The sequence below is a fragment of the Dermacentor andersoni genome, chromosome 3 (genome assembly GCF_023375885.2).
Source record: "Dermacentor andersoni chromosome 3, qqDerAnde1_hic_scaffold, whole genome shotgun sequence".
Lineage (NCBI taxonomy): Eukaryota > Metazoa > Arthropoda > Arachnida > Ixodida > Ixodidae > Dermacentor > Dermacentor andersoni.
In genome coordinates, this window is record NC_092816.1 from 211,493,260 (window position 1) to 211,506,672 (window position 13,413).

A 13,413-nucleotide genomic window follows, 5' to 3' on the forward strand; every position below is an offset into this window, starting at 1 on the left:
GGGCCCAACTCCGACGCAGCCTATTCAAATAAATGTGAAACGCAAAAAAGTTTTTCTGAGATAACCCGTGGACCGATTTTAATGAAAATTATTGCATGTCAGAGAGAAAGTTAAATTCTAGTGACTGTTGGAAGCGGAAGTTCGATTTAGGTCCTGAATTTCATTAAAATAATTTTATAATATTCGAAAGTATGAAAAGAATGCAAGCACGAAGTTTACAAATTGATAGCTCCACATCAAGAACAGGTATCGCGGTTCTGTTAACGGAATCCATTAGACCATTAAAATCGGACAAATTCTATATGTCATTTGACAGCTTACGTGAATATGTTAAGTTGTGTCCGAAGGGTTCTGGAAAAGCTGTATCTACATATTACTAATTTCTTTAGATTCATGTGTAACATATCAATTTTGTCCGCTTTAGATGCACTATTAGATGCAATTCACAGAATTGTATTATCATTTCTGGTTGCTGAGTTACGGAGTTTCGTTTTTTGAAAATTTTCGATTTTCGCCAATTTCTAATAAAAAGATGTGGACCTAAATAAAAAATTTCAAACGAACCGCCCCTACAGCTTAAGCTTTTCTTTTAAATGCAACAAACCTCGTCAAATTTTGGTGCAGTGGTCGCCGAGAAAATCGAGTTCTCCTTTTACATGTATTTAGAGAGAAGCACCCGAGCTTCCTGTTAATCTACAAATGAACACAAATGTCTTTCGTGAACAGAAAGAGTTTTCGAGTTTTGGAGTTTTCGTGTTGGCGCATGCGCGTGTGCGCCTGCGTCCGCGCTGCTTATTTTCTCACTCAATTTATTTCATCCTTCGAGTCTATATATGACCTGGACTAGTATGCCAGTCCGTAGCTAAACTGATCTTTTCAGTAGCTATTTAACTTTCAATCTATAACAGAATGACTAAACAAATGTCATCAGCATGTTTATGTCTCATGAATAATACAACAAATATTTTACTCGCTCGAAAAGTTCCTCTGCCAGCGTGTGCTCATCAGTCACAGTAGTGTGACCGCGTAATTCGAATTGTACATGTAATTTATTTGATGAAGTTTATTTATTATACGTGTTTCAATAAATAAAGAAAACCTTCAAACGCACGGCTTGTCAACTCTTCTCATGATCGTTTTTTATTTAGAGTGGTTTTAACTGTTAGTGCGTTAGGTGCAACAGAAATCGTGAGCCTGAAAACGGACACATAAAGGTGGCGTTGTGGCAAGCTCGATGTCGCGATCTCATTAACTCCATTTAATGCGTTTAAAAATGAATCCTCTTGACTTTTGTACAGGTGCACGACGCGTGGAGATGCGGTGGTCCATGTTCAACTTGGCCTCGTGTAAGCATCTTAACTATCATCGCGCATCGCCGAGAACATGTTACATGGATACAAGTTGGTGTTATAGGGCTAACTTGATGACGTTCGGTTGCTTAAGCTAAACTATGCCAGCCCAGCTAAGCATATATAACAAGTTCCAGACTGAATACATCTTCGTGCAGGTGCAAGTCTTCGTCCAACGTTCTTGAACACAGAGCTCATTTCCCGGCGAACTTCGTGGCACGTCAACTGGCTCGCACGAGCTGGACCAAGCATGGCGTCCCTAACGTGAACAGGTGTGACATGGCGGTGTTTTTTAATTGACACGCTGCTTCAACATTTTTATCATATACATATATGCTAGAGTTGGAATTACTTGAAAACGAATTGCAGCTGCACAGGACATTCTTTTGGCGTCTTGAGGTGCTTAGTTAAGCTTTTGGCTAGTGCACAGCGCAGCGCTGAATCAAACTTGCAAGCTGCTTCGTCGTGCATACATTTACAGCACTTTGTATAACACCAACGCCCAGTGCGTTTGAATGCAAAAAAAAAAAAAAACATACGATGCGGCCACACATTCGCGTTTTGCTTAATCAGTTTGACGAAGTCGGGGAAGCGTTCTCTCTTCCGCTTCCTGTATGAGCGTTGTGCGCTCAAACACAAAACATTATGCAGATCCCACGCACCATGGGAAGTGATGTAAGCGAAGCCTTCTGTTCTGTTTGCTTCGATCGACGATAATTAGCGGCGACGTTGACGGCTAAGGTTTAGTTTCTTAAACGATTAGTCCAGCACGAGAGTGGTGAGTTGATGGTAAACGTTACCTTGCGTGCACCACTGCTGTTTGCGAACTACACACAACGCACAGGTGGAGGTGCTTGCTTGAGACGTTGTGAGCCATACTTTATAACCTCTGAGATGGTAGTGCGTATTTATTGTCTCACACTACACATCGCATCGTGGCTGAAGCATTAAATTTCAATTGTATTATGGGGTGGTACGTGTCAAAAGCACAATCGAATTATGAGGCACGCGTTAGTGGCGGACTCCTGATTAATTTTGACACCACGGTGTTCATTAACGTGTAGCTAAATCGAAGTGCACAAGCGCTTTTTTATTTCGTCGAAATGTGGCTGCCGCGGTTCGGAATCGAACGCGCGAACCTCGAGCAGTGTCATAGCTGCAAATTAATACCGCGGCGGGCACAGAAGCGCCAATTCGACCTGAGACCGCATCGGCATATAGTGTCGCCTAGACCCAACGGTGCGCTTCAATGCGGCTCTGCTTCTGCGCGCCCGGCGTAATGCGTGGCATTTATGTTTCAGAAATAAGAGAAGCGTACCGCACCATACCTTGAACTTAAATGTATGCCATTTGCCCGCAACCGCTGTTGTGCCTAAAATAGTAGCGCTTCCTTACCTTCTCACGTCACCTTGTCTCTATACGCATCACCCCCCCCCCCCCCCCCCTTTGTATGAGAACTGCAAGCGAAGAGTGGCAAGGCTGTTAATCACTCGTTTCACGACTGCCTCGGTTCTACCCATTCTCTCCCCCTCCCCTTTCTCCTCTCTACCATTTTATCTAGCTTCAATCTAGGCTTGCGAATTGGTAGAAAGGTAACCGCTGCAATTTCTGTGATGCTCTTGCAGGGTTCACGGACAATTACAGATGACAAGAGGCTAAGGTGGTGACGCCCAGGAAGCTCCAGAGGGCATTGTGCACATTTTACGCTGTGCAAACGTTCAAATGAGTTTCCTCCATCACCTCTCGGCCGAGCGTCTGTTATGTATGCGCGCGTTCTCAACCATCCCCCAACCCTGTGTGCCAGACACCAGCAGCAGCAGCAGCAGTGAGAAAGTCGCAGGTAGAAGCAAAGAAAGCTTCGCTTTAAAAAGCGCTAAGGTGAAGCTGCAAGCGCCGAAGGTTTTCCTTCGGTCTCTTGTTGTACACCATCGACATGCGGCGCCTTCAACGCCGCTGGTGGCTCTACTGATCGTGCTTTTGTTTTGAAACGCCTGGTAGCGGACAGGACGTTGTTTCTGATAGGCCGCAGAAGTTAGCTCGCGTGCAGCATCGCACCTACAAGTGCCCCCATGAATTCCACCGTGACTTCGTATGTTGTTAGAACAATGTCCGCATTGCGAACACCACTTTCAATTCTAGTGTGTCGCCGATAGTGCAAACCTGCCCAATCTATTTGCTGCTAAGAAACAAGCAACTCTAAATTGAACAAGGCTTGCGTTGTGGCTAATTGCAACGCGATTACAGACGTCTGTAATCGTGTTCACGTTTTGGGTGGGGTGGTTTTCTTATTGTATAACCTGAATCTCCAGGTGTACTCGGCAAATATATCCGGTCGTCAACGCCAACTGCAGTGTCTACTTGAAGTGCATAAATACGAGCAAGGATTCGAATGTTCAGAGAGGATGCTTCACAAAGTCTGCTTTCTTCAGACGCGCAGCTTGGTGGAAATATATAAGCAAAATAAATGATAAAGTTGTAGATCTTCTGCCAATTCAAACGTGCCCTCGGGATTTCAAATGAAGGTTTCTGGTCTTCTGTTTATATAATCGATAAATGGTTTGCATCACCGTTGGTTGTAAGCATGTGAGACCGGAAGTTTACACACCCGTTCCCTTCCAGGCTTCTGGACGAAGTCGACAGCTACGCACAGCTAGTCTTCTGCACGGGCTCCGTTGGCGTGGACGGCGAGGCTCCGCAGGAACTGTTCCTTTGGGGTTTTCGCATAAGGAGCATAGGTGAGGGCTCACCTTGTGGACCCTACGTATGTCACTGCGCAATAAAACAGCAACCCATGAACAAGAGAATGCAGGCGACTTTCGTATTTGTGGTCTGGTACTATGCAAGTTTTTGCCATTATTGCTTTTTCTTTTCTCGTTTGTTCGATTGCATGCTTGTCACTCGGAGCTTTGGTTTGAATACAACGATGATTCACGGCATACTTTCACGAACGAACTTCTCTGCGTGTGCGATTTACCTATAAGGTGGGCTCTTTCTTAACCTTGAATTTAAGCAATATAGCGCTAACACTGTAAAACTCAAACCGTTTTCCTTCAGTAAGTAAAGAACAGGTGCCTCTGAATGAAAACATCGCTGATTTTAGTTATGTGCAAATTTATTCTCTCGGCGCTAGTTGTTGCGAACAAAAAAGCACTGTAAGAGCGCAGCAGTGCAGCAACAAACAGGAAGTGTACCGTTACGAACAAAAGGTTTTGCGTTCATGTGTAAAGAACGATCGACGTTGCCGATAAGGTGGCAATTTATGGCGGTTTGCTTCCATGTACATGCGTTGCATAAATTAGTCTCAGCAGATCAGACTGTGTTTGCCAATGGGATATAAATTTCACTTGTGCCGACCTTTATACGCTAAAGCAGGGTATAGCACCCACAGCTCGAAATATACGAGTTGCAGTCGTGTGCTGATTAAAATTCCCGCCACCAAGTTTCCGCATTTCAAACAGGCAAACAACGGTAAGCGGATCGCGCGTCGACAATCGTGTCTGCAGAGCACCAAACCGCCCCAGCGCTCGAAAACTGTTGAAGCTTCCAGCGAAAAACCGTGCGCTTTCTTTCGAGCGAAGCCCGCTTCCAGTTGGAGAGTCATGGTCACACGCCTAAACAACTCTACGTCAGGAGCACTGTTTGCAACATCAACAATTATATGACAGTTCTCTCCACTGAATAACCTAATACAAATGGCGGAAAACCACCAGTGAATATTCGCCTCGCTACAGAAAAGGAAAAGAGAATGAGGTACGATCGACTCGTAACAGAAATTTCACAGGATTCCTTGTCTATGATATGCGAGGAGCCAGGGAAGGCACGTCGTTTACGGACGCTAGTCTACAGGGGCAGTGAAATTATGTTCGCATTGGAGCTCGTCTCATGGCGGCCCGACGCAATCGATGGTCCAATTTCTAAAATGCGTGCGGTAAAAAGCTCTCTAGATGGCACTTTAAGACTTCCAGTGTATAACAAGGATTTTCAATGAGGCTTAGTGAAGGAAACTTTAAAAGAAACTTTTTGTGGTGATATAGCAGTAAATGCGAGAGATATGCGTTCGCTATACATCGCACCTTTAGGAGGTCCCGGATCTACGATTCAAACTGCGTTTACCACTTGCAAAGTGCTCTTCAGGAGCTCGCTCTGTACACGTCCTGCCTCTTCGAGGAGCGAAGCGCAACTGCTAATAAAAGCAGGTCCGGAGCAGACCTGCTCTTATTGCTTGTGGCTGCGACAAATAAAAATCTGGCCCCTTGGTTCCCCTTTCTACGCACTCATATATATACAGGGTGTCCCAGCTGATGTGGACCAAGATTTTGAAAAGAGTCTATGCGTTCTTCAGAATAGAAATCGCGAAGATGTTAGCGTTTATCTTAAGTTACAGTACCATTCTTTCGCTTGTATTTGTTCGAGTAATTAGCCAAGATAAATTAATTAACTATTTAAATATAGATGGAAACGTTCAGGCGTAAATAGTAAAGTTGTGGAGCTCCGTGAATATTGCCCAACCCAGGCACTTTCAACGACATACACTAGGCGTGGCCGTTTTCATTTCGGAAAAACGAAAGCCCTCGGTGTTTAAAACATACAATGACAGCGCGCTCTGTGCGCCCGAATGCACCACGATTAGAGCTCTCTCAACCGTGCTTTGTAAAAAACATCGCCGCTTCGCGCCTTTCGTGCTGCCCACGACAGAGCTTCGCGTTGTGCTTGGTTCCGAGATAAATGCCAGTGGGTTCTGGCGGCAGTTGAAATACAGCGCGGCTTCCGTTTCTGCGGCGATAATTGCACTCTCACGCTAGCAGAATGCATGCGGAGGAAAAATGACGAGCTCGTAAGTTCGAATTTGGGAGCAAGACCACAACAAGCAAACACACATTATAACAAGCTTGATAACGCCGTGTGAATTGCCCTGGTTGTCAAGAAAGGAAGTTACAATTCTCGAAGGTTGCTTTTTAGCTTCCTGTCCATTCCTTGTCGGCAGAGAATTTGTAATTTCATATTACTTACGTGCCTTTTCCACATCGTACAAAAGTTTCGCACAGATGGCTCTTTTCATGGATAACGGTTGTGGAGATTGATTCGCTGTGATGTCTGTCTGAAGAATGTGTTCAGACATGTCGCCCTCTGCCATAATGCAGTATCAGCACCATTTCAGCACATCCGATGTAGTTTTTGATGACGCAAGATGGTATCTCGCTGCAGGCCTCAGCAATCTCTGCCTTTAGCGCTTCTGGTGTAGCTGTAGGTTGGCGGTGCACCCGGTCTTTCACCTGTCCCCCCAAGAAGAAGTCAAGAGGTGTCAAGTCCAGTGACCTTCCAGGCCATGCCACTGGTCCATGCGGCGCGACCCACTAGCGTTTGAAGGCTTCGTCAAGCCAGGCTCAGGAAACGCTGCTGATGTGAGCTGGTGCACCGTCGTGCTGAAACCAAGTCTTCGACTAGGCCTTTCAAGATGCCGTTCACGTACCACTGAACAGTGAGCGTGTGGTGAAAAAATTTGGGGCCAACTATTCTTTCGTCAAAGATACCGCACCACACACTGAATGACAATTGGTACTGGCGTCTGGTCTGTGCCACCCAATGCGGGTTCTTATCGCTCCAGTAATGCGCATTATGGATGTTGACTTGAGAATTTCTGCAGAAGGTTGTCTCATTTATCCAGTGCACTTCGTCAAGGAAATCCAGTATTTCGTCACAAGGATTAGATTTGAGAAATCAAGCCGCCACTGAAAGTCTCTTTCTTGCAGCTTTTGATGCAGTTAGAGGGGATACGGATGCTTTTCAGCCTTATAAGAACTCTTCACACTGAAGATTTTGAAATGCCGACCTCAACACTCACATCACGAACGCTAGAATGAGGGTTTGCAGTCATGAAAGCCAAAATGTCTCCTTCACCCTCTTCACTGATGGTCCCCTTTCTGTGCTGCGTCTTCTTAAAGCTACCTGTTTTTTTCAGCGTCAAGTAGCTCCTCATAATTGTGTTCGTGCGAGGTCTTCCCCCCATAGCCAATTTCGGTATACCTTGGCAGCTTTCCTTTTGTCGTCTCGTGCCCCTCCCAACGCTAAGACCATGTCCACCTTCTGCTCGCTTGAGTACGGCATGTTTTAGGCACCGCAAACAAATTATTAGACACGGTTGCGCGGCACGACCGTAATAGACAGTCGAGCTCACAAGCATCTAGCCGCTGGCGCATCTTGAAAGAGAAGTGGCGTTGTAACAAATGATACTCTCTCTCGCACAGGTTCCAGATGTATGATGCATGTTTTGTGTGTATTTTTTCTATTCCGCATCGAATTGAACGCTGCGAAAAAATTGCTCTTCTCGTCGTATCGGAATAAACGGCTGATGACAGCGCGTTCTTCGGCGACAGGCGCGAGCGGCTGCTGACGAAGCGCTTTACCGGAGCGCCGTCACCAGCCGCTACCGGTAATGTCAGAGCCGAGCAAAGGTTTAAGCCCTCTCTCGTAAGTGAATTGAAGGCGCGGCGCTGGCGATGTTTTTACAAATCACTCATGAGAGCGCTCTTATCACGGCGCAATCGGGTGCACAGAGCGCGCTGTCACGGGGTATTTTAGAAACTCCGCGGGTTAAGTCCACGCTAAGTCCACGCTAAGTCTATCTCGTTGGAAGTACCTGGGTTGGGCAATATTTGTAAAGCTCCACAACTCTCCTATTGACACCTGAATGTTTCAAGCTATATTTAAAAGTAAATCAATTTATCTCGGCTAATTACTCAAACAAAGACGAGCAAGAAAATGGCATTGCCAGTTAGGTAAACGCTAACAACATCCACGCAATGTCTGTTCTGAACGAAGCATAGGTTCTTTTTTGAGAATCTTGGTCCAATTAGTTAGCTGGGACATTCTGTATATATATATATATATATATATATACCTACACGTAGACGTACACATACACGATTTTCTAAGCTATGCCACACCATCTCTACCTATACCACGTGACTGGCTTCCCGTTATTCACACACGCGCAGTTTTTTCCGCTATGACACTCCGAATACTCACACTTTAAAAAAAAGCAATGTAATTTGACATTGCATATAAAACTCTTATTGGTCCGAAATGAAAGCACAATGGCTGGGCTCTCAAACGTCTCACAATTTTCAGCACACCTTTTGTTCTTCCTCATGTAGATAAAAAAGCGGTGAAAGAGCTGAAATTTTATCGTAAATGTCCTAGCATAGCCATGACACAATATAAATTTGAATGTGAATGTACTGGCACTGTTGCGGCACAAAAACCAACAACAGCACAACTGCGTGATGCAAATAAGATGTCTTGTCGGAAAAGTATCGTGACTACTGAACACCTTAGAGCCTTCGCTTATATTAAACACATTTTGTATCAGTATCGTTGCAAGGAATAAAAACACTTTCAGAGCAGTCAATCCCAATCTGTGCCATGCTTTTGCCGTCGCCAAGCGTTGTTCACCACTGTGACCGCGTTTTCACATGTATTACATTCTGTACCCTGCACCACTGCACGCTTTGCTTTTTCATATACGACGCTTTACCTCTTTGTCTTACGGCTTATTTCATACCTGCCCCGGTAATTAAATAAATGAGACCTGCTCCACTGCTGTAAAGGCAAACAGTCTCATGCGCGCAAAGCGAGTTGCGGGTAGCGAGAAGTTCAACATATATTGAAGTGTTTTTTGGCTGTATTTCTGGGATATCAAAATAATTACTTGCATTTACTGAAACAGAAAAGCCATGCATATTTGATTTATATTCTCCTTTATATTGTGCTCCTTCTTCAGTATGGCTAAACTTCTACACTGCTCCTGCATTTGACCTAATGCCATAGAGGAGTTACATTGGCCGTCGTCGTTATCTGTTTTTGAGCCTGTAACACAGGTTCCCAGATGTAATGCTTGGTCATTTTTTTCCAGAAAATGACCGCTACTCTCTGCGTGATTTCGGCCACATCATGGGCAGGACGAATGTGAGTGCACAAATGTTTTGCTTGGCAACTCTCACAGGCTAACACTTCTTGAACACAACTACCCTATCGTCGCTTACGCTAGATTATAGTAGGTGGCAGTATACTCATCAATCAGGTAATTGAGAAATCTGCGAAGTACGATCAACTTCTCTATATGACTTTCAAAGATATTAAAGACATTTGATTCAGTATAGATGCCGCATTCATGGATGCATTGCGTAATCAAAGAGTACAAGAGACATATCTAGAAATCTCTAGAAATTTCTGCAAAGGTTCCAAAGCTACCTTGGTTTTCCACAAGAAATGTAGAAAATTACCTATAAAGAAAGGGGTCAAGCAAGGATGCATAATATCTACAATGCCATTCATCGCATGCTTAGAAGAATTCAAGCTATTTGACTGGAAAGGCTTAGGAGTCAGGATCAACGTCAAACATCTCAGTAATTTTCGATTTGAAGATGACATTGTCGGGTTCATATCATAAGAAGCAAACAAACAAAGACACCAAGAACAACGCAGGGGAAATTAGTTGTACTTGCTAAATTATTTACACAAACGATAAAATAATGGCAATGAAAGTGGATGAAAGATCAACTTGGCGCAGGTGGGAAACGATCCCACGTCTTCGCATTACGCGTGCGATGCTCTAGCAATTGAGCTAACGTGGCGCCATCTTCCCATCCACTTTCTTAATGCGAAGGCGTGGGATCGTTCCTCACCGGCGGCAACTTGTATTTTAATCCCCTTTCATTGCCATTTATTTATAATTTCTTTAATTCAAATACCAAGTAAAAGTAATTTTCCCTGTGTTGTCCTTGGTGTCTTTGTTTGTGGGCTTCTTATGGTATGATTAATAACAATCTTGCGCATCGGTTAACCCCGATTTTCTCGCTTATTGTCGTGTTCACTACGCTGAAGATGAATTGAAACAAATGCTTCAGGAGCTTAACGGAGAAAATTCCAGAGTGGAGTTGAAGGTGATTATGAAGACAAAGGTAATGTTCAATAGCCTGGCAATGAAACACGAATTTATGATCGCCAGTCAACTTCTAGAGTCTGTACAGGAGTAGGTATATCTAGGTGAATAACTCACAGGGGACCCTGATCCTGAGAAGGAAATTTACAGAAAAATAGAAAGTGGGTTGGAGTGCATACTGCAGGCATGTCAAAATACTGACTGGTAGCTTACGACTGCCGCTCAAAAGGTAAGTATAGGATCATTGCATTCTGCCATTGCTAACAGATGGAGCAGAAACTTTGAGATTAACAAAGAAACTCGACAACAGGTTGAGGACCGTGCAAAGAGCGATGGAACGAAGAATGTTAGGCGTGACGCTAAGAGACAGGCAACGAGTGGTGTGGATCAGAGAGCAAACGGGGATAGCCGATATTCTAATTGACGTTAAGAGAACACATTAGAGATCGGCCGGTCATGTAATGCATAGGACACTAAGGCGGTGGTTCATCAGAGTTACAGAATGGGTGTCGAGGGAAGGAAAGTGCAGTAGAGGTCGGCAGAAAATTGGTTGTGGGGACGAAATTAGGAAACTTGCAGCTGCAAGTTACAATCAGCTAGTGCAAGACAGGGCAAACTGGAGATCGCAGGAATACGCTTTTGTCCTACCGTGGAGAAACTATGTGCTGCTGATAATGATTATGACGACAGTAGATGGTCGACCTAGCATTGCGGGCAGTTACATTATTAAGAAAATGCCCGCACAGGATGTCCGTCTAAGTGGAACATATTAATACAATTTTTGCCTAGAACCTTAATCACTAACTTTAAAAGATAACAAAAGGTCGCTATCTTAATTCACCGTCTCAAGTCCGATACCCCTTGCTCGCCCCGGACGTGTTGGCAGCCCGACAGCTTTGCTTACTTTAGATAAAGGACTTTAACTTTCAGGTTATTGTTGGAAAGTTGTTATATTACAGGTGCTTATCATACTAAATAAGCTCTTACGTGCGCAGGCAATAACGGACGAGAAAGAATAGCGAGTACATGGCATCGCCTTTTAGCCCATATCGTATAAAGAAATACCCAGCTTCCTTCAAAAAAAAATTTATTTGTGGCAGCACTTTCCTCACGCGTGGTACCTAACCTCGATAACGGTCGCTTCTAGTTGGAATGTGTAAACCACACCAGCTCATATACTAACTCAAATTGCTCGTCCAGTTAACCTCCCTGAATTTCCGATCCTTGCTCTCTCTCTCTCTCTCTCCAGTTTTCTCTTAACTACATTATTTCCTGGTGTCGCCACAGAAGTGGCTGTCTTCTAGTATTTCTTGCGCACATTTGGAACAGTGCTTTACGTGAAACCTGTACGATTGGCTCACCTGCCTAAAAGTAACGCTTCGAACGTGAGGGATTCTCCAGTACAAAACTTGCCACACTTTTTTACGCAGTTTCCGTCCCCTAAGTTCCTTTATCTTAGAACGAAACCTTAGCATTCGGGAATTTCCGTATTATGCCCCTATTTAGTCAGGGGTACTGTGGCCTGACACCGGATCCTTGACGCATCACCCTGAGCCGAACGACGTCGTTGCATGTGATCTGCATATGATCTTATCCACATTGTCACAAACGTGAGATCCTGAAACGTTCCGCTGTGGCACCATCACTGTTGCTAGCCAATCGCTATACCGTGTTGTTTTTGTACTGCAACCAATCAAAAATAAGTTCTCAATTGTTCACCTTACGGCTCACAATTGCAATTTACTATGTGTAGCCGGTTAGCTTGCAAGGCATATGCACTTGAAATAAATCTCCACGATCACACCAATTTCAAGATATTCCCGAATTAGGGGACCAAATACATTTACAGTCCCGATACTGCCGTGCTTCATTCCATAAAAAACGCGTTTTGTTAAAGAAAATAAGTAAAAAAGTAGTGCAGTTTTACGGCGAGTTTGATGGCGCATATCTCGAAACTGGTGTTATTGTGCAAGTTTAATCCAAATGGATACGCCTTGCAAGATGACCGGCTACACTTCTTAGTACGGAATATAGGCCTTCAACTAATTAATTAGAAATATAATTAGTATTTCTTAATTAATGTAGTGTGCGTTCAGATTTTTTCTGCAAGTAATGTCCGTCTCTCAGAATAATGGAGCTCAAGGACTTCAATTATGTTATCTGCAACAGGTGATTTTAAATATTACAGAAAACTTAGAAATGAACGCCCCCTATTTATTGTTATGTACGTTTAGAAAAAGTTTATTTCATGAAGAGATGATACGAACACTCAGTCACAATCACGGCACAATTCCACCAAGACGATAACATATAAGAAGTACGAAGCATTGTATACACGGCCCGTTTCAAACAAGTATCCGAGTCCTCACTCACTAACACATAACCACAGAGACCCACGCAAACACTCAGTTAAACATGAACTAATTGTCACGTTATGTAATATGATGTTAATAAATACAGTGTACATAATGGTTATATACAATGATGATGTGACAGAGAGACTTTACATATTTTTTTTTGTGATGCTATGAGATGTATATACACATAAATGATGGTGTATACAAGAGCAGGCACACACACAAATCGCGGGCACCTACATTTTATGTACATACAATTAATACTTCTTATGGCTAGGCTAAAAGAAGGAGGCTGGTCGCAAATTAAGCCATACGCGTCCATCAGTCACCGACAGGAATCGGGATGACCGCTGTCGAACAAAGTGTTCTTCCCAAGGAAGAACAATTTTTCTGACCGAAACGGCAGTAGCTCAGAGTAGAGCCTCTCCAGAAGTGGAAGCAGAGCGCGGCGATGACGTCGCGCGGCAACTGCCTCGCACCGGTTACGCCATAAGTAAAAGGCACCTGCAGCAATTAAAAATTGCGCGAAGCGGCCACGTGAGCAGCGACCCGCTGTAATAAAGCGGTTAATTCCAAGGCCACGGAAATCAGCATGCACGATACTCCAAAATACCCTAGCAACGACGTGTTGCAGCAGCACATGTTTGTTGGACCCTTGGAGGGGGCAAATGGCGCAGAGCGAAGATCGGACTGTGCCCCGCTACTCTAGTCGGTCACGCGTTGGAAACACTTGGCAGCCTAGGTGCCACATGAAGCCGCGTACGTG

The 13,413-nt window shown here is 44.2% G+C and overlaps 1 protein-coding gene across 1 annotated transcript in view; it reads left to right on the forward strand.

Moving 5' to 3' along the window:
• Positions 1 to 13,413, forward strand: part of LOC126524714 (rifampicin phosphotransferase-like) — a 197,403-nt gene that overhangs the window by 33,203 nt on the left and 150,787 nt on the right. The window contains exons 4-7 of the mRNA XM_055067252.2: positions 1,299 to 1,346; positions 1,508 to 1,621; positions 3,969 to 4,084; positions 9,262 to 9,314. Coding sequence (XP_054923227.2) covers positions 1,299 to 1,346; positions 1,508 to 1,621; positions 3,969 to 4,084; positions 9,262 to 9,314 — 331 coding nt within the window. The remainder of the gene's footprint in view (positions 1 to 1,298; positions 1,347 to 1,507; positions 1,622 to 3,968; positions 4,085 to 9,261; positions 9,315 to 13,413) is intronic.